Source organism: Pseudoliparis swirei, chromosome 2 (genome assembly GCF_029220125.1).
Source record: "Pseudoliparis swirei isolate HS2019 ecotype Mariana Trench chromosome 2, NWPU_hadal_v1, whole genome shotgun sequence".
NCBI lineage: Eukaryota > Metazoa > Chordata > Actinopteri > Perciformes > Liparidae > Pseudoliparis > Pseudoliparis swirei.
Window position 1 is genome coordinate 10,640,381 of NC_079389.1, and position 27,812 is coordinate 10,668,192.

At 40.2% G+C, this 27,812-nt stretch overlaps 1 protein-coding gene across 2 annotated transcripts; it reads right to left on the reverse strand.

Moving 5' to 3' along the window:
* Positions 1–4,462: 4,462 nt before the first annotated feature.
* On the reverse strand, positions 4,463–27,403 carry scn1laa (sodium channel, voltage-gated, type I-like, alpha). 2 transcript variants are annotated; one of them, XM_056425725.1, is made up of 26 exons: positions 26,535–27,403; positions 26,073–26,191; positions 25,838–25,927; positions 25,613–25,741; positions 23,726–23,817; positions 22,445–22,681; positions 22,007–22,070; positions 21,721–21,862; positions 20,413–20,619; positions 18,868–19,134; positions 17,341–17,709; positions 16,549–16,681; positions 16,191–16,429; positions 15,912–16,085; positions 15,463–15,819; positions 14,845–15,324; positions 12,841–12,967; positions 12,581–12,735; positions 12,162–12,335; positions 11,940–12,062; positions 9,471–9,743; positions 9,275–9,331; positions 8,243–8,380; positions 7,993–8,097; positions 7,617–7,887; positions 4,463–7,526 (listed from the first exon to the last, which is right to left on the reverse strand). In XM_056425725.1, exons 1-26 carry the CDS (start codon positions 26,793–26,795, stop codon positions 6,340–6,342), a joined length of 5,970 nt encoding a protein of 1,989 aa, XP_056281700.1. In that variant the 5' UTR covers positions 26,796–27,403; the 3' UTR covers positions 4,463–6,339. The 2 variants fall into 2 exon arrangements, with proteins under 2 accessions (XP_056281700.1, XP_056281691.1); XM_056425716.1 differs by lacking the exons at positions 17,341–17,709; positions 26,073–26,191; positions 26,535–27,403 and having other exon boundaries at positions 25,838–25,917.
* Between the last annotated feature and the right edge of the window lie 409 nt (positions 27,404–27,812).

A 27,812-nucleotide genomic window follows, 5' to 3' on the forward strand; every position in this document is an offset into this window, starting at 1 on the left:
GCATTTCAAAACCTATTAGAGGAAAGACATATGTACCCCGTGGGATATGGCGCTATTGCATTCTAATGGCCATACCCTTTGTGGTTTGTACAGACCATTATTGATCATAGAGCCATGACCAATAATACAAGCAGCTCACTTGCAAATTAACTACTTTATTTCTTTTGACATGTGTTACTTGCAATATGTTTGCTTTTCACTTTAGTCCACACATATACGTGTAATACTTTACCCTCAACAGATGCTGATGGTCAAGGATTTTTATTTTCTATTTGCAGTAACTATATTGTTGTCGTACATCATGTAAAAGAGAAAGAGGAATGACTTGTGCAATCCTCTGTTGTATTTTCACTTGACAAAGTGTTGTGGTATACTGGGTTTTTATGTGTGTGTGTTTTTTGTGTATTGTGAGCAGGTTGTGAGTTACTGAGGGAGTGGTTCACTTGAAACAGTAAGTGTGTGTTTGTGTGCAGATGAGTGTGTGTGATTTAGCTATTGAGATACAAAGTCAGAGTGCGTGTCTATTAACACATAGGGAAGGTAGGGTACTCACTACTAGCTAGTCTAATGGGATTTTCTTCCCATCCATCTACAGCAAATTAAGTTACAATGGCGTAATGGACAGCATTCTCAAATTTCTCTTTGCATTGTTTTCCCCCATGCCTCTCCATGCATGCTAGCAGCGAGATCCCAAGCCAAAGAGACATCTTTTCACATATAAAGCATCCACAGCAGCTCGTGAGACACAGGGGTGGGGATGGCAGACCCACTTCCAACCTTCTACCCTAATGTACTCTAACAAAGGAGCTTGACGTCATGTTGCGTGGCAACTGCAAGGAGAATCTGCAGAATCACTCTTGATTTACTGGTCATTATAGTATGCAATCTGTAACACCACTTGTTGGACCTGTGTGCTGGTTTCAATCATCGGCTACATTTTAAGCTTGGCTCTCTTACATCAGTTGATGTTAGAGGCTCACTTTTTATATCTTTAAATAGCAAATAGTTTTTTGTGTGCTATTTATACTGCTCCTTTAAAATGCCAACAATGATGACTTAGAGTAAATTATAGATAGATGTATTCTATTATATTACATTATATAACAGTGAATATAATGTATTATAACAACTGTGGGGGTTAGATCCTTGAAAAAAAGTTTTAATCTTGATCATATACATCATCATAAACTGCTTGAACACCAGGAAAGCTGCAGGTCCAGATGGCATATCTGGGCGAGTACTGAAGACCTGTGCTAACCAGCTAGCTCCAGTGTTCACCACAATATTCAACCTCTCCCTGGCTGAGTCCGTGGTCCCCGCCTGCTTCAAGAGATCCACTATTGTCCCTGTGCCCAAGAATGCTTCTCCAGCATGTATGAATGACTACCGACCGGTGGCCCTCACCTCGGTGGTCATGAAATGCTTTGAGAGGCTGATAAAGGACTACATCTGCGCCTTCCTCCCTTCCTCCATGGACCCGCTGCAGTTTGCTTATCGCCCAAACAGATCCACGGATGATGCTGTCTCCCAGGTACTGCACACCACACTCTCTCATCTGGACAGCCAGAGGGGGCTATGTGAGACTGCTGTTCATTGATTATAGTTCAGCTTTCAACACCATAGTCCCCTCCAGACTGGCCGGCAAGCTGATTGAGCTGGGACTGAACACCCCTGTGTGCTTGGATCCTGGACTTCCTGACCGCCAGGCCACAGGTGGTCAGGGTGGGCAGACACACCTCCAACTCCTCACCCTGAACACAGGATCCCCAGGGTTGCGTCCTCAGCCCCCTACTGTACTCCCTGTACACACATGACTGTGTGGCCAGGTTCAGCTCAACACCATCATCAAGTTTGCGGATGACACAGTGGTGGTGGGCCTGATCTCCGATAACGACGAGAAGGCCTACCTGGAGGAAGTTGCTGATCTGTCACTCTGGTGCCAGGACAACAGCCTCATCATGAATGTCACCAAAACTAAGGAGCTGATTGTGGACTTTAGGAGGGTACAACAACAGAGGACGTACTCACCACTGGGGATTAACGGGACTACTGTGGAGAGGGTGAGCGGTATAAATACCTGGGAGTCCACATCACCGAGGATCTGACATGGTCAACGAACACAGACACTCTGGTGAGAAAGGCAAGGCAGCGCCTCTACCACCTCAGGCAGCTGAGGAAATTTAAAGTTTCCCAGAGGATCCTTCAGTCCTTCTACTCTGGAGCTGTAGAGAGCGTCCTGACAGGAAGCATCACAGCCTGGTTTGGCAACTGCTCCGCTCAGGACAGGAAGGCTCTGCAGAGAGTAGTGCGTTCGGCTGAACGCACTATTGGAACTACACTCCCCACCCTGCAGGACTTGTACACCAGGAGGTGCAGAACCAGAGCCGGCAGGATCATGAAGGATCCTCACCACCCCAACAACAGACTGTTTCAGCTGCTGCGGTCAGGCAGGCGCCTCCGTAGTCACGCTGCAAGAACAGAGAGACTGAGACGGAGTTTCTTTCCTCAGGCCATCAGGACTGTGAACTCCGACCTCACCAGGACCCCCACATAGACCCACACAACTGCCCCTCTTAGGCACACACACACACACACACACACACTTAGTATAAATATTGTACTGTAAATATTGTGTTGTTTTTTATTGTAAATAGTGTGTACTTGTTGCCCTTGCACATTCCTGCTGAGCATTGCCACTTTCATTTCACTGCACACCCTGTGTGTGTATGTGACAAATAAAACATCTTGAATCTTGAATCTTGAATCTTGATCATTTTAAATTTATATATGGCACTATACATATTAATGAGTTATTTTTTATAATAATTTGACAGTGCTATGAACAGATTTTAATGTATTATAAGTATGTAATACATTATAGAGACAGGTGTCAAAGAAAGTGTTACATAAACATTTATTCAGATTGTTTTGCTGTTCTGCTGACCGGCTTCTCAGGAAAACCATATGTGAGCCATAAAGTAGAGTAGTGGGTGAGGCGCAAACTGATAATCACATCACTATGAGACAGTATGGCAGGATTTATCAGCACTTTGCCATCGGTCTCCTGTTTACTGCCCCCAGGATTCAGCAACCACAATAGGTAAAAGCGATGTTGGACTGTAATGACTTTTTGGTCTGTTATTAATAATTAATAAAATTTTCCACCCACTAATGATGCTAATAGTTTCCGGCAGGAACCATAAAGCGCACTCAGAAACCAGATTTCTTCTTGTCCAAATGTTCGCGAAAACTAGACTGAAATAGAAAATCCCAAACCTGCACACATTTTCAGTTCAGAAGCTTCCTTCTTGGTAAATAGTTTTAATACAATGTTACATAATGTTTTTTCTTCTTACTCAAGATGAATTGCTAAAAGTCACACATTCATAAGTGCTTTCAATGTTCCAAAGAGAGATGAAAATAAGATCACGCGTTTACAGTTTGAGTGCTCACATTTTGCACACAGATAACTAGCATTTTACAGTTTCTGAAATGACTTTGATGATTGTGGTGAGCACTTTAGATCCATTTCTTAAAATTCAATCCCCGCAAAAAACCAACCACTTACTATAGGTGTGCTCTGATAAGCTCTAATATGACTTTCAGACAGTTTGAAGATAGTTAGGAGCATATGAACATAACATTCACCCATAAATGTGGTCTTTGAAAATAAACATCAATTAATCTCTTCAGGTATGGTGTCACCTGACACATTTTCATTAATGCATGGCAGTTTGAATGCATGATTCATGTGCTTAAGGATGTAAACTACTGCACATTCCGAATGGTCAGACACAGCTAAGCAAAGCTAGACAGGCTAATGTTCATGTAGAATATATAAAGGTATAATACTTCTGTTTGTGGAAACAATATAATAAGTATATAGGGGGAAAAAGGATAACAAAAATAAATAATAATATTTCACACCAGTTCAGTTGGTTCTCTATGAATATAAATGTGCATTTCACATATTATGTATATTACACACATTTAGTGTACGAACAAGAATGTCAATTCAAACTTCTGGTAAGCATTGTACAAGGCATATATTGTACCTGTACATAACACAAATATAAATTAACACACAATTACTGAGAATATAAAGCCTGAAACAATGTGGATCCTAAATGATAAAGCTCCCAAACACTCCCTAGCTGCTCCCTTATGTGCTGTAATTGTTGCTCAATGTCTTATGATAAAACAGAGGAGTTATTCCTGTCATAAATGATTTAAACAGACAGAGTACAGTAAATAATTCCACCAAAACATGGATGATAGCAGGGTCATTCTTAATGAAAAAAAGGCCAACGTATGGGCAATTAGCCTCTCTGAGAGAATATTTGATCTATAATCCATCTCTAACCCCTCTCACAGCTAGTAATTAAATGAAGGACCTTGCATACATAGATCAATGTATAAATGTCTTTCATATAAAGAAAATGAATTCATGTTTTAGGCATACTTGAGGAACATGTCATCTTTATTATTTTGGCATTTCAGTGAAATTGGTTATAGCAATGTCTTGCATGCAGTTTATTTATACACTACAAGCATTATGCATATGAATGATGGGAGATGTTAAATCCTATGTAATCAAAACATTCTTTCATTATTTATAAAGTATAGTGCAAGTATTGGACATTTTAATTACATGCAAAATATACTTACATGAATGGAATTATACTTTGATAACATGGAACAACAGAAGAGGTTGTGATACAGTCTAGGGTGGTTGTCATAGCTATGGGAGAATTTAACAAAAGTGATACAACTGTCATTTATAAAATGTAAACAGAAGTAGGAAACATGAGATGTGTGATGCCATGTCCTTGAGACAATCATTCAGAATATTCTGAGCCATCTTTCATTCAACTTCGATATTTATCATGATAAAGATTGAGAAGTAAAATGTGAAAAAAACAGTTTACAAAACACAAAAAAACATACAGGTCACCATTTCCAAAGAAAAATGTACAAAAAAAGTAAAGTAGAGCTGAGACAACGCAGTCATATTATCACCAGTAATCAAACACAGGGCTTTTTCTTACGAAGTTAAACTATCTATGTTAGTTTTTATAGACATTTACCTTTCCCACCTCAGCTTCTGCTAAATGTATTGTGTCTCTGTATGCCTGAATAAAGTGGATCATGGAGAATATATTTGGTTTCATATCACATATGATAAATATAAATCTTTCCATACATTTTATAATTTCATAATCATTACATTGAGGTCCATCATAAAAAACAACTATAAAAGAAAACAGACAATAGAGAATAGAGACAATAAGGAAAAGTCAAAAATGTGAAGCGATGCTGCTGTCCTACAAATAGACAATATCATAGATGATCTCCTCCTGGAGCCCACTGTTGGAAATTCTTGGTTGAGTGAGGTCATTTAAAACGGGGTTAGTTAGAGTGTGAAAACAACATGCTTTTTCTCAAATTGCAAGCTTTGAAATGCAAATGTTTCATATCAAATCTGTACATAATAAGCAATAGTGTAAATGCTACATAGCACACAGCAGGCTGAGATGAAGTATGTGAATGATGTTGATGATTCAACAAACTGAATGTGCAAAGTATTTCTGACAAGTTTTACTGCTCTGACACTGATAACCAAACATACTCGACCAGATTAGTTTGGACCGTAGGATAATCTCATGTTTCTGTAATATACAAAAAACAGCCATGTTGTGACTGTATTTTTCGCACCATGAAGCATACGATGAAAATAGTACACTCTGGCATGCATATGGAGAAACATTCATGCAGGTCTACATATCTCACTAACTGCAGCAACTCCAACATGGTCTCACGTGTTCTAAGCGCCAAGCAAGACACGTCTTGAGGCGGGGCTGCTTGTTGTAAAGACAACCCCCGAAGGAACAACCCTTTCAAAAGGTCAAACAAAAAGTGTATACAAGTTCAATTAATCAAACTATGATGTCTAAAAGTAGTCATGTAAAAACTGTTTTGTTTTTCTCTGCCTGAATAAAAGGTAGGTAAAGTAATACAACAGTCAGTGATATAACAATAATTCAAGACACTGGGTAGCAGAACTAGCTGCAGTAGAAGTTAAAGCATTAACTACTGTTTCTTTTAGCCAAAAGGCGTCTATGCTCCTGAACACCACCAAAAGTTGTCCACAAAATTGACTACAGTCTGTATGAGCTATTGTCCACTCTAACCGTTAGACTCAAGTAAGCATGGTCAGTTTGGCATAGATATCCAAACTAAGGAGGGGAGTCCAATGGATGCATTTTTCACTTTCAAAGGTTGTAAACATGTTGTCATTAATTAAAATGTCTTTCTTGCATCTCCAGCATTATTTTACTTCTATTGCTCTCCGACGTCTTTGCCCTCAACCTCCTTTTCACTTTTGTCTTTTTCATATTTGTTTTTTCCATTTGTTGTCACATTGTTACATGAAGGTTGATGGGCTGTCGAAGGAATCAATTCGCTTTTCTCGGCACTAGAAATGTCTTGGAGTTTGTCCGTGACAGGATACCCTTTGCCAATGTGTGTTTCATCCTCTTCAATCTTATCTGTGGATGTGTTAGAGGGATTTGTAGCAGCATGTTTCTTTATATACTCCCTGAAGGCCCTTTGGATGATAGTGGCGGATGTGTCCTCTTGTTTGCGGCGGAGGGTGGTAGTGATGGGTTCAAAGGACAATTTTGAAGGATTGGAGGCCAGGAAGCGCTCCTCCATCTCCCCCCTTAGAATGTCCATCTCCCCGCCCTCCCCCAGAACACGTTTCGTAAATGCACACAGGATGTCCAGGCAGTGAATGCGTTCACCACTCACCATGGGCAAATCCATAGAGATCAGTTCCATCTTGTTAGGCATGGCAATGCGTAATGGTGGGTCCAGAGCATCTGCAAATTCAGACAGCCTTTTGTACTCCATGAACTGTGTTGCATGAGGATCAAACCTTTCCCAGACCTCATAAAACGTTTCAAAATCATCCTCACTTAGTGGGTCCGCGCTCTCCTCGGTGGCCACACTGAAGTTTTCTAGGATAACTGCAATGTACATATTCACCACAACCAGGAAACAGATGATGATGTAGCTCACAAAGAAGGCGATCCCCACAGTAGGATTCCCACAGTCTCCCTTAATATGGCTGCCAGGATGCTCTTTGGTACTGTTACAATCGTCTTCATGTTTGTTGAGAATGGGAGCAAGTAGGCCATCCCACCCTCCTGAAGTCGTGATCTGGAACAAACAGATCATGCTGTTGCCAAATGTCTCAAAATTGAAAAGGTCATCGATGCCTGATTCCCTCTTGACGTAAGCAAAGTTTGACATGCCAAAGATGGCATAGATAAACATCACCAAGAAGAGTAAGAGACCGATGTTGAACAAGGCAGGAAGTGACATCATCAAGGCAAACAGGAGTGTGCGGATTCCTTTGGCACTTTTAATAAGCCGCAGGACACGGCCAATCCGGGCCAAGCGAATGACTCTGAACAAGGTCGGTGAAACAAAATACTTCTCGATCAGAGAAGAGAGAAACATGCCTATGGAAAGAAAGCAAGAAAAACCTATTAAACACATTGTAAACAATACACAGGCATATACTAAAAAAGTGAATAAGAAGCGAGTCATACCAATGATCGACAGGACGACGACGATGAAATCAAATACATTCCAACCGTTTGTGAAAAAGTAATAGCGAAGAGCAATCATCTTCAACAAACACTCTCCGGTGAAGACCATAATGAAAACTACATTAATTTTGTGGAGAATCTTGGCCTTTTCTTGAGATTGATCTTCAGTTTCCACCATCATGGCTACCATATTAAGCCATATGAGAACCATAATTATTATATCGAATGCTTGTTTTGTGGTTAAGTCAAAGATGTATCCTTGAATTTTGTTCTGAAATAGACACAAAGCAGAGAAACAAAAGTACAATTAGGTGCTATGAAACAAGGATTGGATTTGTAATACAGATAAGATGCAGTCATGATTAAAGTTGCATACTGATGGCCGAGGAATAGGCTTTTGTGGTTTCTTTGATCCCAGCTTTTTCATGGCATTGTAGTATTTCTTCTGTTCTTCAGTCATGAAGAGGTCTTGACCTCCAAAGTAAACATGGGATTTGAGACAGTTAAATCACAGAAAAGGTGATGAGGAGAAAGAAAAACTGAATGTAATGCTATAAAATATTGCATTTCTGTCGGAATAGCAAGTCTAAATATCCAACCATTTAAAAATCAGATTTGATACTTATCTTTTTCTTTTGCTGATTGAAATTGTCTATGATGACACCAATAAAGAGATTGAGTGTGAAGAAGGCTCCAAATATGATGAAAACAACAAAATACAGGTACATCTTCAGGTTGATCTCGTATTCTGGTTGTTCATTTTGCTATAATAGTGACATAAAATGGAGACATTAGTACAATAAAGGTATAGCCCTTAAGATTGAAGTCATGGTTGAGTTAGCAACTGGTACAAAAAGTGCAATTTCATACGACAGCGAACACACCTATGAACCATAACTGTGGTTTATTCGTTTACAGGGATGCCAAACAAACTCATGTTGTTGTCAAAAATAAGTTAATCAATCAGAATTGAAACTTGGATATGATTAAGGGAGAGGAGCCCGTTTGCAGCTTCGAGCTGTTGCACATAATTGTTGCTCACTGCTCTTAATACTAGGAAGGCTTACAAATGATCTGTGTTGTGCAGCGTAAATGTGTGACAATAAACATTCATTTATACTTATTCGATTTAGAAGGAAAGGGGTGTGAGTGTTTGGTAAAACAACACAGGACTTTAACTCAGGAGACTGGTGATTGTGTCCTGTGCTATACCAAAAGTCAACATTATTTTAAGTTACTTACTGAGGAGAGGCAACTCTACTTCCGCTGTGTAATGTAGCCGGCTTATCTCTAACCCAAACCAGAACATTGTCTTAAACTTAACCAAGTAGTTTTGTTGCCCGAACCAAACCAAATTGTTTCCTGTGAACACGGATTATAGTTTTGGAAAGAAAGAGAATGAATGAAACAAGCGGAAATTTAAACATTCAAAACTGACACTTGCGGAGTGTGTACAGCATCATAGTAGCTGCCATATTTGACGAACGCATGAAATTAGTTGAATATGTTGATTGTTATTCAATATTGCCTGGACAATGTTTCTCCAGCTCAAAAAAGAAAATCATTTTTATATATTTAGCTATTTTCAATCTTCCCTATTTAGGAAGATATATAATTATGGATTATTAAATGATTGTGATATTATAAGAGATGATTACCTTGCTTTGAGAGTCCACAGCAGCATACATGATATTCATCCAGCCCTTGAATGTAGCCTTTATAGAAATAAACAATATCCACACACAATATAGTATTAGCTCTTTGATATTTACATTGCTTCAAGTTTTAAACCACTTCAGCAAATAATCTATTTACAAACATAAATCATCAATTGTCTTGTGCTCAGGTACTTACCACTTGCAGCAGTGCAAGGTAACCCATGCCAACATTGTCAAAGTTGATTTTGAAGTTCTTCCAGCGAGCGTTGTTGCCCATACGTATACAATCTGACTGGTTTTTCACCACAGACACCGGGAAATCCTTATTTGAGAGTTTGTCGACACAATGGCCGTACCTTCCTGCAAATAGGTTCACTCCCATGATGCTGAAGATAAGCCAGAAGATGAGACATACCAGCAGCACATTGAAGATGGAAGGAATGGCTCCAAGCAGGGCATTGACAACCACCTGCACATTTACACATAAACAGAATCCATCTATAAAGCAGAAATCACGGGATACAGAATTCATGCACAACACAACTTGAGTAATGGTAAGAATAGGAAAACACAAGAGCACATTTTTCATCCACATGAGCTCATCACAGCTATGACAAACGCCAAAAGCCAAATATAATGATTGTGTATGCAGGTGGGAAAAGGCAGGAGGCCAGTGTTTTTCTCTACTGTCTCTAAAAGGTCCATTGGTGCTTACAACTGTTTAGACTAGGGTTTGTGCATTGCACAGCAAAATATCGTAATGGAATGAGATGGTATAACAGATACGGCACAACTTAAAAGTAAAAGTTTGACATTCAACAAATTATTAATATGAAGCTGGAGCCAGCAGATTGTTCTGTCACCTGGCATAAATATTGCAAACAAAGCGATAATGCTTGCTTGCCTCTCTCGAAAAGGTACAAACATCGACCTGAATCAGCACGTCTAAAGCTCACTAAATACAACATTGAATCTATACACGTTTAAAACGTTTAATTTATACACAAACCAAAGTGTAACGTATTTATGGGGAGTTATGTGTGAACTATTTCTTGCCCACGAGCAAGTGAAGAACGGACTTCCAGGAGTCCTGTCTTTACGACATATTCAGACGACGGCTCCACAACCGCTGAGAGTTCTGGGTTAGGATGTGGACATGGTGGAGGAGCACAGGTTCCTGGGCGTCTCTATCGACAACAGAAGGAACTGGAAGGCCAACGTCAACGCTGTGTACAAGAAGGGAATGAGTCGACTCTTTTTTAAAACTTCGATCCTTCGATGTGTGCAGCAAGATGTTGGAGATGTTCGACCAGTCTGTTGTGGCCACTGCTCTGTACTTCTACTGGGGGAGCCGCATTGGAGCCGGAGACACCAACCGACTCACTAAACTGGTGAAGAAGGCCGGCTCCATCATTGGCTGCAAACAGGACTATCTGGAACAGGTGGTGGAGAGGAGGATACTCAAGAAATGAGTGTCCATATTGGATAACCCGGACCACCCTCTCCACCACCTACTGCAGGGACAGCGGAGCACTTTCTCCAACAGACTGCTTCAGCTCCGCTGTCACAGATAGAGGAGAACATTCCTGCTGACTGCTAAAAGACTGTATAGTATATCACCTCTTGCCAGATCCTCCTCAAATTGAATCAACATCGATAACCCTCGTACCACTTTCACTTTATATACTTTATACTCACTTATACGCTGTATATACTTTTACTTTTCATTATTATTTAATTATTTAATGCTCTTATCTATCTATCTATCTATATATCTATTTACAGGGCTCTCAAGTTTTGAAGACAGGCAAGCGTGACATTTCCATCAGCACCCGATGCTCGTCATTGTTGACGGGGGGGGGGGGGGGGGGGCTAGTGACAGTGACTTTTTCTTTGTAGCGATCGCGGTCGGCGTATTGAGCACCCCTGCATTCAAACATTAAATAGCCGAGAGTTTTTTTCAGCATGAGGAATACGATGTGTGGCGGGAGTGCGTGAGTTAAAACCGAAATGCGTGAGTCTCACGCTCAATGCGTGAGACTTGAGAGCCCTGTATTTATCTATCTATCTTTACTCAAGCTTTTCAGATAGCATTGGAGAAGAAGACAAAAAATAGCACCACACATAACTCCCACCTAAAAAACATCTGTCTTAATGCAGATTAAACAACTGAGACATAACGTGTAAAATAAGGCAATAAGGCACATTTTTTTAATCGTTAGACAGAGGCAGGCAATTACTGCTTATAATGCAAAGCTAGCCTGCTACCCTGTAACTGCTTGTCATGCTAAGCTAAGCTAACGATCTATTGGCTTTAGCTTCACATTTTACGAACTGATATGACAGTGTTATCATTGAACTCTCGGCATAATAGTGAATAAGTGCTTTCCGCAAAGTGTCAAACTATGCAGTGGTGCATAATTTGATGTTAAATTGAAAGAAGATAAACGAATAAAACAGTGTCATTTAAATGTGTAAGTCAGCCTGAGGACAAACAGCTGGATAAAGAGGATTAGGCAAGGTCAGGAAGGCTTCATTTACAAGCAATGCATGTTTGGGGTATCTGCTCATTAGGTTTTGCAAAATGATAGAGCGTCATGCTGCTCGTTGCAGACCTTTACTCTGTGCAGTGAGTTGGTGACAGTGTAAACCCAGTGACTCTTACCCTCATGCCTTCAAACCGTGACAAGGCTCTCAGCGGCCTCAGAGCTCGCAGAGTTCGAAGAGACTTGATGGGACCGAGTTCAGAATATCCCATGGCATTGGCTACCATACTGACCAGTGAGACCTATAACATATGCACACATATGTTTCTTAAGACACAGAAACCTAAGATGTGTTTAAAGTGTACTTGTCTTTCTGTGTAAGCGGAGCGGATTCTACCTACATCAACAATGAGAAAGTCCAGCCAGCACCAGGCATTTGTAAAATACTTGGCATATCCATACGCCACCCACTTCAGTAACATCTCCAGAATGAAGATGTAGGTGAATATTTTGTCTGCAAATTCCAAAATTGTTTTAATGGTCTTCCTCTTCTCAATGTAGACATCCTCAAAGGCCTGGATTTGTAAAAAATGAGTGAGTAATTAATTGCACATATGAATACAAATATAGTAAATACATTACATTCAATATCCTGACTTTAGACTATGCTAATAATAAAACAAAACGCTCTTCAAACACAACAGTTTGAGAATCTACTGCCTGACGAGAGATGCCAGATACAATATGGATATACACGAGAGCACCCAAATGAATCAGGTGTTAAAAAACAACTCCTAGGACATTTGTCTTCCCATCTTACCAGCGCTCCACTGCTAAGCAGGATCATGAAGATGATGAAGCTCTCAAACCAGTTGTGCTCCACGATCCGGAAACAGGTCTTTCTAATCATCCACCACACCTTCCACCAGCCCACTTCCGCATTTACCTGGCAGCACTTGAACTTTTGCACCCAGCCTGAGTAGAGACAAAGGGGAGATGGTGATTTACCAGTATAATATGGAGTGTTAGATTAACACCAAGGCCATAGAGTAGGTTAAGTGGTGTTATCGTAGTATTCACCATCAGGAAAGCAGCCGTCAGGTTCCATAGATTCTTCCAATTCAATGTCTACAGACTCTCCTCCCTCCCCGCCTGGCCCAAAGTCTATTGTGCTGCCCTCAGAGGAGCTGAGCTGGTCATCTCCAATCTGTAGACAAAGCCAAATAAAACCGGTGTTCGATGAGCAAACATAACAGAGCCAAGACAAATATGAAGGGCTGACATGCAGTCCATATTTTTTTCAAAATTAAGGTTTGTTCATACAAAATAGTTATAAAACACCAAGAGACTTACACACAACATTTGCATTTGGTATGTTTTAGCTGCCACTGAAAATGATGTCTGTGTGATGCTGTTTAAGGCTGTTTGTCCTAACATCACTCACATGTATTGAGTTTAAGATGAATTCAAATCTATGATTGATACAATAAAGCTCATGTATGAATACAATGTTTAAATATTAAAATGAAAAAAGCATCTGCATGTCTAAATAATAATGAAATTAAATTTAAAAAAACGTTAGCGCATCTTCATTGGCTTAACAGCAGACTACCAGTTGAGTGCTTGTCAAGAGAGAAAGTAATATAACACGTCTACATTACAGCTGCTAGCTTTGTATTTCTAAGAGAATACCAGACTCTCAAAGACGGGACATTCTACCAAATGTGATGGTGACCCTGATTAGTCACTATTATTTAACTTTTTCTTTAATTACATTTTTTTTTTTTAAAGAGCAAAAAAAAATGTGTCAAATATTTGCCAATTAGAGAAACACAACATATGCACATTATTGGTTGTATACAGCTCTCTGACATATACCAACTAAGTTCATTTAATAAGTCAGAATGATCTAAGTCTCATAGGAGATTTGCAGCATTCGACTCTCCCCCAGTCTGCTGTTTCATTGCTTTCTACTGGGCGTGTCTCCTAAGCCGGGAGATGCAAACAGCTTGAATGCCTTCCTGGAGAATGCAGGATCCCTTGGCTGTCCGGAGACCAGCTGATGTCTTGCAGGTAATGATGTAAGCATGTTGACGCAATATACTGAGAGCACTAAAGTCAATGTGTTGATGGTTTGTGTTTTCAACTCATCCATTCTATTCCTGTCAGATGCACTTCAACAAACTCACGAGTAAACTGTGCAACATTAAATATAATATTCCTTTAGTATGATTGCAATATGTAAAGCATGGTTTGCAGAAAGCCTTTATTTATGTATGGGCTGAAATCAGAAAACCACGATGCTATTTTAAAATGGCACATATCCTGGTTGGGGAATGCCTCATTGCAGTTGCAAAATGTAAAAAATCTCAAAACCCCTGAGAATGAAAGAAAAATCTATTCTATCTAAATTGAATATAATTTCACTGATGTTTGGATGAAGAAAACTATTACAAATTCCCGACTCCAGAGGGAAGGAAGTGAGGTTATAAAAGAATGTTTAATCTGTTAAAAACGTGAGAATGTATTATTAAATGTAAAGTAAAGTAAAACATTCAGACCCTCTGTAAATCAGCAGCAAGCAAGCAGGAACGACTTTACTTATCTTCATTTGAGACCAACAGTTTAAGAAGTAAATTCACAAAGTAAAGCAAAAAAAATCTTACAGACAGACAGTGGGTTTCTTTTTCCTTTCCCACTGTGAGCTTTCCTCCAGTGCAAAACACAAAGAGCCCCCCTAAGAGGAGGACTCATCTCCCAAGCACTCAGGCTTAAATGGCACATAATTTAATCTACATTTTCCTGTCTATATGGCCTCTGCCCATTAAAGGGTCATGATATATGGGATATTCAGGGAAAACGCACAGACCTCATAGTCATGGACTCTGGGCAAAGTGCTTGAACGTGCCTTCTATGACAGATCAAACCACTTCGCCACAACAACAGATATGTTTGTCAAGAACCACAACCAACATTGAAATCTTTTGTCATCTATCACACATCATACACATCAGTGACTTAGCTGAAATTACTTTAAAGGCACTTTGAGAGAACGAAAGGACCAATCCACAAGAGCATCCTTACCACATGGCATCCTGCTGCATCAGACGAGGCACTGCTGAAGTCCTCAGTGTTGAGGTTTTCAAAGTCAGACTCTCCCACAGCAATAGGAACTGTGACAGTCAAACTGGGATTGTTGATGAAAGACATTATAGAATCATCACTCTTGCTGCTGACTATGTACTTGTCTCCATTTTTGTCCACTCCGGTCACATCCCCATTTCCGTTCCTGGGAAAGTCTTTGATGGTACTGTTGGGGATACCATTCGGCCCTAAAGGTTTGTTGAGCTCATCCAGAGATTTGTCCTCGGCTGTCCCTTTCTTCTTTCTCCTGAGACAGACACTGGTGCAGCTGCTTCGAAGCAGGGATTTGACAAAGGCAATGCCTTTGTGAATCCGTGTAATGGCCAGCTGCAAGTTGTTCATATCGCTGTCATCCTCCGTCGCTGCCAGATTGTCAGCACTGAATGAACTCAAAAGCAGGGCCAGGAACAGGTTCAGCACCTATCGGATAATGACATGACTGCGTTATCTTTTAGCTATTGTACTTTATGAAAACAACAAAATGTGTGTAGCTATAAAACTGAATCATGGGTTGGACAAATTGGACTCATGAATTGACCATAAGAAATGATGATGTACCACAAGGTTTCCGATAACCATGACCATCATGTAGACAGTGATGCACATGTGGGTCCCAGCCACCTCCATACAGTCCCACATGGTCTCTATCCACTCTCCACAAAGCACTCGGAACACAATGAGGAATGAATGAAAGAAGTCACTCATGTGCCAACGGGGAAGTGTGCAATCGATAGAGATTCTACACACACAGTCCTTGTAGTATTTTCCAAACAGCTGCATGCCGACCACAGCAAAGATGAAGACGATAATGGCCAACACCAGCGTCAGGTTGCCCAAAGCCCCCACTGAATTACCAATTATTTTGATCAGAGTGTTAAGTGTGGGCCACGATTTAGCCAACTTGAATACTCTTAGCTGTAAAAACAAAAGAAAAACATATCATTTAAAATTCCTTTGGCACACAAATGCACCTGAACATATTGCCTACATGACACATATTTACTTACCAATCTGAATGACCTCAGAACAGACATGCCAACCACGTTTTCCAAAAAAAGCTCCATCAAGCTTGACGTGACAATGATTCCATCAAAAATATTCCATTTCTCCTGGAAGTAATAGTATGGGTCCATAGCAATGATCTTGAGGACCATTTCAGCCGTGAAGATGCTAGTGAATATCTTTATAAAAACAAAAATCCCAAATGTTGACCATTGATAAACATCATAACAAAAATCAGGGCAAAAAACATATTTTTCTGTGTTCTACAATTGCAATCTACTTACCACATTGCCAACATACAGCATGTTGATGAAACTGAGGCTCATTGGATAATGCTCCATGGCCATAAACAATGTGTTGAGTACAATGCAGATGGTGATGGCTAGGTCCACAAATGGATCCGTCACAAATAGTTTCATCACCCTCTTGATCTTCAGCCATGCTGGACAACATTCCCAGATCAGGAAGGTGTGGGCAAGATTGTACAAACAAGGAGGACACCTCTGCCTCGAATCTTCAAGCTCTGATGCAAACAAGTGATGGAAAAACAACAAATATTTCCATCTGAAAATAACAATGATCTTTTCAATACTAAAAATAATCTCAACAAGTGATACTCATGCTATGGTGTCCAATACCTACCCTCCATAGTGCTGGTTATGACACTAGCTATACTGAGTGCTCTCTGTCTGGCCTCTGGGCCATCGAGGAGGTCCATAAACTCCTGGTGTGTTCCTCCACTGGCCTGTCTGTACTCTGTGTCAGTACTGTCAGCCTGGAGATAGAAATGATTGTTACAGATGCAACTGTGTTACAGAGAATAAGTTACATTTTACCATGGATATACAGTTGCTACAAACGTGAACGCAAGTGTCAGCGTTTTGAATTACAATGCAAAGCTGTACAAGTAAAAGGAAGAAACATTCAAAGGGAATTCATCTGTTTCTAGAACATGTTGATGACAATAAGGATATCGTACAGTAAAGCTTGACAGTACGCGATAACTTGGCACAATATTAGCACCCTGTCAGAAGACACAGTGTGGATCAGTAAAATAAAGTGTAACGGTAAGACACTAGTTTTTGTCATTTCTGACCATCAGCATTTGGCACATAAAAGTCTTGAGCATCCACCAAAGCTCTTGTGTCTGACGCCTGCGAAACGGAGCAGAGATGGAGCTGAGGTGTGCACACCTGGTGGGGTTTTGCACACATTTTAGGGAAATATCTCGACAGCTATTGCATGGAGGGTCATGGACTTGTGTACTTTGGAATGTTGTGCTACTGTAACAATATACTTCACATGATAGTCCACAGTAAAATGCACAGTGTGAGAAAAGGACAAATAAAAACAAAAACAACTAAGTAGCTAGAGCTATGGACAAGGCTAAAGAAAATTAAACAGGGCTATTGGGGATAGACAAGCCTTTCTTACATTGTCTCCAGCGGAGGCCATATCTACCGTCACTTTAGGCAGAGGGAGCCCCACAGGTGACGATGGGAGTGAATTCCCACCCACTAGAGAAACAACGCCATTGCAGTCTACCGAGCTGTGCTTGATCCCATTGGGTGAAAGTAGATGCGACAAGAAACTGCGTTGGCTCATATTGCTGCTGCGCCGATCGCAACCTCTCGGAAGAAAAAAAGAATCCCTCCGACTCAGGTTGTCCTCAAAAATGCTGTTCTCATCATCCGCAAACTCATTGTCTGAGCCCATGTCCTGCGCTTGGTTTCGGAAACTGAAAAGGCTGGTCCTGCTGTTCCGTCTGGATGAGAAGACGGGTCCACGAAAACTCAGAAAGGACTAGGAGAGAAAGATATTCTTCAGTTCTTCCGTTTACATGCTGGTCGTAAAGAGGAGAGAATGGAGATGATAGCGATCGTCATATGTGCAAATGACATAAAAGGAATTTATGTGGTGAGGCGATGATGAAATTGCCTGATAAGGATGATGGTGGTCATAATGATGCCAGTGAGGATTGAAAGGCAACTGCAAAATATAAAATAAATGTTGGTGATGACTGAGAATGGTGAGGATGATGATCATGGTGGTGATGAAGAAGAAGAAAAAGGTAAAAGATGATGATGATTATTCTGGTGATGTTCATGTTGATGATGATGATGGTGTTGGAAAAATTGTCAAATAAAAATGCATCTCGATGATGATTGGTATAAGCAGTTGATGATGACAAAGAAGAAGATGATGATGGTGATAAAGATAATGATAATGATGTCAATGACAATACCAAAAAAAAGAAATGGCCTTGTGATAGCAGTGAATGAAATGTTGCATTGGACTTAATTGCATGCATGAAAGTAATCATAAAATGTTTAAGCGACTTGTAAAGGATTAGAGCAGTTAGCAAATATGTCAAATATCACAGAATGAATATCCTACAATCCAACACTTGACATTGGAATTGCTCACAACTATTGGCGGCTGAATGGTAAGCTTAATCCAATTATCTATCCATTTGCTTCTCCTCGCTTGTCACTCATTTTGAGAGCTTACAAAGAGCTTGGCAACCGCCAGCGATTCTTCTTATTGATAGAACGTTGAACATATCTGCCAGAACATCTTGAGTTTTGATCTCTCATTTTGTTTTCATGGTCACTGGAGGAGACATGAATGTCAAGCACTGCTAGTCGTGTCATTCTGAAATACGAGTTGTAGACATTGCATATTATAGTTTAGGGAACTATAATTTTGTGCAATTATAAACTGAAAAAAATGCTTAGGTATTAAGATGAAATTCAACAATTTTAACAACCAAATTATATTATTCTTGACTGATTGAGAATTATCATAACGTAGATACACAAGTAAATAATTATGAGAAAAGCACTTTGTGATATTGTCTTTAGAGTTGACCAGAGACATAATACGCTAAAAGCAAAGATACATAGGTTGCGGAATATCGCAGGTTTCATAGACAAATCATACTGACAGATAATACTGCACCTGATGTGCGGATGAGCCTTTCATGTCATAGTTGAGTTGGTTTGCATCCACAGAGAAGCGGCAGCGACCTTTCCTCATACTGTCCTGCGACTCAGATTTAGGATCCTTCTCATCAGCCCCTTTGCCCTCCTCCTCCTTCTTCTTTTTTCGTCTGTTGCGTCTGTCTTTGGCACTTTTGGAGCTAAGCTTGGAGCTGTCAGAGGAGCTCTCAGGGCCAGTGGCTTTATCGCTGGCCTCCCCGCTCTCTGCAGCTGCAGTTGCTGCGGCCTAGAAGAGGAAAGAGAGGGCAACAGAAAGCGTTACGATAAATTGTTTCATTTTTGCTCACAATGTTGTCAACAAGGCATTTTAACTGCAATCTGCAGACAGACATATCTTCCAGGAGAATGGGAGGAAACAGAATATATCTGTTATAAAAACACACACAATGGCTGAATAGCACCTTATTTGGAAGAAAGGATCAACATTATAATCACTGTAGGTCTGTAGGGGGTATTTTTTAGGATGCAAATTCATTACCATGTACTGTGGAACAAGTCTTAATAAACTTCAGTATATTCAGAATTCTGCCGCTCGAGTGCTCACCTCCACCGGCCGCTGTGAACACATCACCCCGGTCCTATGCAACCTGCACTGGCTCCCGGTCAAATTCAGAATAGACTTTAAGATATTACTCACCACCTACAAAGCCCTGAACAACCTGGCCCTCCCTACCTTTCAGACCTCCTCCCCCTCAAAGCCCCAACTTGTTGTCTCAGGTCCGCCGATGCAAACACTCTGAAGACCATCATGACCAAGCGCCAGACCTAGGGTGACAGGGCCTTCTCAGCTGCTGCACCCCCCCTCTGGAACACCCTCCCCATCCACACCCGTCAGGCTCCCACTCTATCATCATTCAAGCCCTCAAAACCCACCTCTTCAAACCCTACCCTTCACTGCATGACTCATTCCTCATAGCTTTTCCAGTTTTTCTTCCTTTTTTACCCGAAATGTTATGTTTGTTTGTTTCTTGTCTTTCTATTTAGTTTTGTTCTCACAAGTCTCACTGGTAAGAAATATCAAAACAAAAAAGTATCTTTGGTACAGCAATTTGATAGGCAATTGGCAACTGGTGAAAATGGTGGAATGTAGGAGACATTTGTGAGTTCAGAGGTATACCTTTAATGAAGCTTTAGTTAATAGATATTAGTAATATTCTGATTAAAAAAGTACATCTAAAATAGTTTAATTGGCTCTACCACAACTGTAACATACTACATATTATTACAACAGCAAAAATATGTTACCTGTCTGTAAATGTTTTAAGTAGAATTAAGTATAAAGTTAATTTACTATTTCGTATTCAATATTTTTTGTGGAAAATACATTTCCCAAAATTAAGGTCTGAAGCCTGAAATTCTGATGGAGAACTGCTGAATAAACTTGTTATCTGTTTATCGGTCGAACACTACTTTAGATTTAACATTTTTAATATCAGAATACAAACTGCATCCTAACTTTATGTTGTTTAATGGGAATCAGTCGGGCTCTTGGATTGTCGTGTACCTGAGCGTCCTCCTGCTGCCGTTTCAGCTGCTCAAGCATGGCCTGAAACTCTTCCTCCTTCTCCAACGCCTCCTTTATGGTGGCCTGGCTCTGCTCCTCGTAGGCCATGGCTACTACTGCCAAGATCAAGTTGATCAGGTAAAAGGAACCAAGGAATATCACCAGCACAAAGAAAATCATGTAGGGCTTCCCAGCTGCCCGCAGCGTCTGGAAGAGAAACAATGTAGCAGTATAATTATTTAATATGCGTATATTAAATATACTTAACTTTTCTTTTATCCCCCATGTTTGGTTTCAGATTTGGTAATTCCAAATCTTTTTTCTGCTTCCTGCTATTTATTGTAAGCAAATTCCAATGACAAATTACAATGTAATGCAATTACGCACAGTGTTGTATTACTGTTTGCTTTACTTAACGATACAACAAGTCTATTCAGGGGACACCTATTTGCCTTTCAGGCCATTCACGTTGTGTTTGCCTGAGTCACAGACAGACTCATCGTTGTTCCTTCTGACAAAGATGCACCTGCACTTCATTTAGAGGTTTGTTTGAACACTTTTAATGCCAATATTGTAATGTGAGAATGCTTTGTCTCTGATAGAGCCCCACCTTAACACAACAGGCACGGCCTCTTTATGTATTTAGAGAAGCGGACCATACAAATACAGCATCTTCCACCACACATGAGGTCAAACATGTCATCAACCTGACATTAAACAAGCCACCGCTTTTCCAACAGGGTTTTATGTTCACGCAGATTACACTATATTTTTGTCTTTAATCCTTTTTATATCTTGCAATAACATTTTTAGAGCTATAGCAAGGTCGGGACCTATCTGCAGAGTATCACCTCTGGTCACTGTTTTGAAATTGGAAATTATCTGAATGAAGATAAACAAAAACAAAAAATAATACAGGTTTCTTTTTTATAAATATGCAGTTGTTCAGTATGTGCATTCATAACACATACTACACTATTACAACTCCCTGTGTACCTATCTCACCTAAACTTAAGTTAGGAAGCCAGTTGCTGCAGCATAATTGTAAAGCCTGTTCATAGACGTCATGCTTTTTATCGTACATTTCTTTAACAATACATTGGATTTTACTTTGGATTATTAATTAATTCTAATATTATTAATATGTTTTTCTCTTACTATTTTCTCATTTTGTGTAAAGCATTCATTAATATATATATATATATATACTGAGACAGTCCTGTATATCCATATATATTTACATGTTTACTGAAAATATCATGCCTTTATATGTACGCAAAAAGTTCATCAAGTCCTTCTACTGCCTACCTGCTGGTACAGGTTTTCCCAGTAATCCTGTGTCATCAGTCTAAAGAGAGAGAGGAAGGCCCAACCAAAGGAGTCAAAGCTGGTGTAATTATAGTCTGGGTTCTTTCCCGCTCTGAGGCAAGTAAACCCCTCTGGACACTTCCTGCAACACACAGAGAATGTCTGAAGGTCAGAAGGATTCGTACTTCCCCCTATACATAATGCATAGTAATGTTCATGCAGAAACTGACGCATCGTACAAGGATTATATACATGTTGTATCAAGTCTTCTCGGGAATAAGCTTACCCAGCTTCGCTGCCATTTCCACAAAGCAGTGGATCTCGTTTGTTTGGAAGAACATAATAATTACCTGATGGGAAAAGAAGCAAATTCACACTTTTCTTTGTCAGCAGGGTTTGCAAAAAAGTCTAAGAGAGGCAATGAATCATACTATTATATGATTATAATTGTAAATGGCAAGACCTCTACAATCTAAAGCAGTCCAGTATGAGAGTGCTACAAAAAAAATATCTCTATGAATCTCGAAGTCATACGTTTTTATTGACACTGGGTCAGAAAGCCTTTTTGAGGCTGTGTTTGGTGGTGCTGTTGAAGCGATGTATTGAATTTTGTCTCTAGAGTTTAGAATGTTTTGTCAATGACAAGTAGTCCTTATGTAATATCTTTGATGATTGTGTTGCGTTTTTTTATGCAAATTAAAACAGAGGAAAGTCAAATACTCACTGGTGTTGAGCGTGTACGCTTCCCAGTCAAAACTGCTTTTTTCTGTTCCATTTATGTCGGTCCCATTGTAAGATGAGGTGGAATTTTCAATTGTCCGTATACACTTTTGCTTTAAATGTCCCATAAACAGTTGCAACCCTATGAGGGCAAAGACGCTCAAGCAGAAGACGGTGAGAATCATCACATCTGCCAGCTTCTTCACTGACTGGAACAATGCACCAACGATGGTCTTCAGGCCTGCCAGATACAGTATCACTTGTTACTCAAAGTATCAATACAAGACACAGTCAACATTAACAGCAGGCTTGTGAAAACAATAACAAGTGATGCCAGGGAGCTCTTTCTTTAAAAGAGTACTCCACCGATTTAGCAATGCACTTCTGTAACATTGTTAGATTGACAATAAAACATTTTGATCAAAAATCTCAACGCAGCAGAACCAGATATATTGCATTGTCAAACTTTGCCCCTTTTCCTCTTTCACATATTACACATTACTCCTCAAGACCTGTACACATACTATATTTTTTACAAGCGTAGGAGTTCCCCTTTAAAGTAACACATTCCTCTTTAATTATTATTTCCACTCTAATTCAAGCCATGAGATAAAGATCATTCACAACTCGGCTATTTTATGTTTTAATAGCAAACAATAGAAATGCAATAAAAAGTCTTTAGCCACCCGGTATTTTGGAGACACCACATTTTAAGGGAAAATTGAGGCTCAATTTGCTAATCGGACAGTGACACTGAAAATGAAGATCATGCATGTAAGTAATGATGAACATGCAACAATAATGGGATACACCCCCACCACATATGCCCTCATTAACCACAAGCAAAGAGGAGCACATGGCTAACAAGGAATAGTGCAAGAAACACATAAGCAAATGGCACAGATCTCACAGAGTAAAAAACTAAATAGCAATTACCCTGTAGATCACAATGTGGGAAAACACATATTAAAGCTTGTTTTTTGCTTGCTTAAGATTCTTTATTTCAGTGGCTATACTGTGCAAATGCGTCAAACAGCTGGAGTCAGAAACTGATCCATCAAAGACCTGAACATCTGACACTTGGGTGCACAAGATAACTTTTAGGATTATGGATGTTCAGATTGCTGAAACAACTCTGTGACTGATCTGTGATAAGGAGCTGGAAAGGTGGGAAAGGTGCCATGACAGTATCAGCACGGGGGGCGAAAATTGGGGGGAGGTTGAGGGGCAGCCGGTGAAAATCGTGCAAGAATCTAACTAACATGCACTTGCTCCTACTGCTTACCTGGGATAACTGAAATAGCTTTAAAAGCTCTTAGCACTCTGAATGTGCGAAGTGCTGAAAAATTGCCTAGGTTTAAAAACTCTGTTAAATACCTGCAGGGAAACTTAGAATTAATATAGAATAGTGATACAATACATGTAACAGATTGAAGCCGACAAAGTGAATTACATTTTGTACAAACAGTATCAGTTGAAGCAGAAACAATATACACCGAGGCATGCACATTGGTGAAGGTACAATATTGAGATTACAGTGATGAGTATAAAATGCATCATGTGATACAAACTTAAAGGAATAGTCTGGGCATATTCTTTATTGTTCTTATCGTCAACAAATCCCATCCTGGTTTTCAGTTGTGGTATTAATAAACGACTGAAAATAGTGCTGCCTAAAAAATCCACTATTAACTTCTGTTTAAGACATGTTTGCTAACAATCTTTGTCCCGCTGTTTTAGAAAATTATAGCGCCTCTGTGGGAAAATAATATCTTCAGTAGGAAGAAATGGGCTTGTTGCTGAATGCCACAGACAGGTATTGGTTTATGATTTGTTTACCCTAAGAAAGATAGATAAGAAGACCTAATATATGTCTTTGAACTTAATGATAACTGGTAATATATATATGTATATATATGTATATATATATACATATATATATAAATAATAAGTAATGAAAGTTATAATATTGTAGCCTTAGTTCTGTAAGCACACGTGTAGCCCACTTCCGGACTCTAGGAGTAAAACTCTACTTCATTCACAAGCAGGCCATGGAAAATGTGCACGTGTAGCCGGCCAATAAGAATGCACCTACCAGAAAGTGTCCAGACCCCACAGGAGATAATGCAGCACACCTTGCTGCCAAACTATCCTACCCCCGGTTCAGCAAGCAGCGTAAGAGTGGCAGGGTAGAGAGCTCCATCTGTGCTTATAGAACTAGGGTTACAATATTGTAACCCGTGTTCTAACACGGGTTACAATATTGTAACCTGTGTTCTAACACATGGGCTCCGCCCTCTACTGGACTTTATGGGTACAGTGGGTGAAGCCGGTTGAATGCATGCTCTGCCCCAACATTACATTGACCTAACCACACTAATCGTGATCGACTAAAGCTGAGTCGCCACAGCCATTTGTGTTTATAATCTAGGTCGTGATGGAGGAGAAGTAGGGGGCGCCCAGCCAACCCAGGTAGTCCAACTGAACTAGGTAGAGCCATGGCCTAACTCGGCAGGGGTCAAAAGATGAAAAGCACAAACCCTGTACAACACGTTGCACGGTTCATCAAGGAGCACGGGGACATGTTGACACACAACTGACACACAACCACCAGTTCATCAGTCCTGTGTCGTTCAAGCAAGCACAAACGCTGAAAAGGAGCCGCCGTGTCCAAGAGATTGAACAGTATGACGAGCAGTGGCGTTGTCAGCATTGGGCTTGAGCCGGGAACATGTTTGGCCTCACCCCGAATCTTTCTGAGTTAACAATCTAATCTCTCTTTAAATGCCACTGGAGACGAGACATCGACCAAGACACCGGCGTACACAAGCCCTCGACACTCACCCCCCTGAGTGAGTGTGACGGCAGACAGGTGTGTCTTGTATTCTGTGGGGTGTGCATACACATACAGGTTGGCGTGTCCTGATTGGCCAGCTACACATATGCTCATTTTCAGTAGGAAAATGTGTGCTTGTGATTGGAGGAGATGAATAGCCTATATCCAGTAGAGGGCAGAGCCTTTGTGAATTAGAACAAATAGTAACACATTTTGACAAAACTGTTGCTTTTGTTCCCAACAGTAAAAGCAGTAACATATTCAACTTGTTCGTTGTTCAAACAGAGGAACATATGGGGAAAAGAAGAACATTCAAACATTATTGTAACTACTTACGCCATGACAATTACACTGAAATCCAGCCAGTTCCAGGGATCTCTTAGAAAAGTGAACTTTCCTATGCAGAACCCTCGAGCTAAAATCTTAATGACGGATTCAAGCGTATAAATTCCGGTGAACATGTACCTGTTGGAAAAAAATTAATAATTAGTTAACTCAAACTGCATTTTTCTATTTATATATCGGGAGTATAGAATTAATCTAATTAGTGGGAAAACTTACTCGACATTCTTTGCCCAATCAGGCGGTCCATTCAGTGTCATAAATGCACAGTTGGCGACGATAGTGCACATGATTAGCATACTAAACAATGTGCAGGCAGTGGTCAAGGAAGCCACATATGTTACCCAGGAATTCAATTTTTAGTTGGCAATGTAAACAGTTCATATATGATAGGATAGTATTATTATGGGATCAACAAAAATATGATCAGATTATGATCTACATGAAAGGATATGAGTGCACCAAAATCCTTATTGATATTCTTCTAAGGAGGTTGAAGGGGCTCAGGAGGTACAAGGCAGGAGCGGCGTTGAAGCGGAAGATGACATTTCCTTTGTTTATTACTATAAAAGTCTGATAGAAAAAAAGGTATGTTATAGTTTGAACAAATAATAAATGATTGTATCATATGGCCACAACTAATCAAAGAATACTTGGTTGACTTCCAGAGCACATTTCACAATGCAAATCACTGATCACATTTTGTATATTACCGATGAACATCATATCATTTTTTTATTGGCCTGGTCTTCCTGTTGTCTAATATTCAAAGCTTGCGGTTAACAGCTGCATGCAGTTCCAGATGAAATAATCCTCATTCGAGTGAAACAAATAATATCTATGTGTCAACACAGTTAAGAAAAAGCTAATTGTGTGTTTAGACTTCATGCTCAAGTTTGAAATCAAGAAGACTTACTTTCTGATTGCAGTAGTAGGGATCCAGGTCCTCCAGTGGTGTCGACACCAGGCCTTTAGGAGTGTCCCCATACAGAAGAGGGAGGGAGGTGCTCGCCTCCAGGTCACGACTGGGCTTGGGCTCATTCTCATCATCGTGTTTTCTCTTCTCTGCCTTGGGCTTCTTGGCGTTCTCTGTGATACGGCTCTCGATGGCTTTGAGGGACTCGCGACTAAAGGGGCGGAAGCTGTCTGGACCTGGTGGTACAAGCAGCTGTGCCATCTTTTCATCCTGCGCCTTCAGAGTGAACAGCTAGCCACTAACATGAGAAAGGCCTGAGGGGTCAGAACAGATAATGAGATCTGATTGGAGGTTAACATCTGCGTTATGTCCGATATAATATGTAATTGTTATTTGGAGGAGAAAAAATGTCTGGTGGCAAAATTCTATTGGCAGATTACAACTGCTTTAAACAGAGAGGAGAGAAAGGTGGGTGTGGTTCTGTTATTTGGCTGGAGATCATCATTTCAGGAAGTGGAAGGCTGTAATGTGCCTAGAGATGGGTGTGATACAACTACACTCATGCCAACTCAGGTAAAATTAGATCTAATTATCTGCAGATGAAAAATGTCCATGACAATGATCAATTTCAGGTGAGAATCTTGCTCCTCTGTGCCATCCATCAAAATCAAATAAGTCTACCTTTCCCTCAGAGCACTGAGACAGAGGAGAAAAGATTCCTCCTACTAATAGGTCTGATCAGTATGATGTGTTAGGCAGACATATGCAGTATTAAATATGAATGTACTACCGACTGCACTGCATCTCTCTGGGTGCCCCGCCACTGAGAGCTGTTGCCTGATCTGAATGTAATAGAATACGTCCACACGGTGTGTCTGTGATGCAATAAATCAATCACAAACACACTGGTCAATCAACTGTCAACAGCACTAGGTTTCATGTGTGATGTAATTGTAACAACAACCCCCCCCCAAAAAAACTTGACTTTTAATATATGTCTGTAGGCATTGTTTACATGTCTAGTTCAAGGTCAGGTTTACACCGAGAGAAAAAAGTACAGAGACACATAAGCAAAAACACACAAGAGATGAAACACAGCAAGTAGGCACTTCTTTGATTTGGAGTTTCATCAAAGGATGTTGGTATTGTTGTACAGCAGTTCTGCACAAAGAACAACAAAATCAACTGCGTTAACATTGTCGAAATATTCCTTGTTGTCCTTGCACATATGCATCAGTGGTGCTGTCATCTCCGCACAGGATGAAGACCAATGGCTGA

Excerpts from the sequence above, each read along its gene's own strand:
- scn1laa (XM_056425725.1), bottom strand. The coding sequence starts at position 26,795 with ATGGCACAGCTGCTTGTACCACCAGGTCCAGACAGCTTCCGCCCCTTT. Across the intron at positions 16,086-16,190 it reads TGCTGTATGTTGGCAATGTG|ATATTCACTAGCATCTTCAC; the intron begins GTAAGTAGATTG and ends GTTTTTATAAAG. Across the intron at positions 12,736-12,840 it reads TGACGGCTGCTTTCCTGATG|GCTGGGTGCAAAAGTTCAAG; the intron begins GTGAATACTACG and ends GTCTCTACTCAG.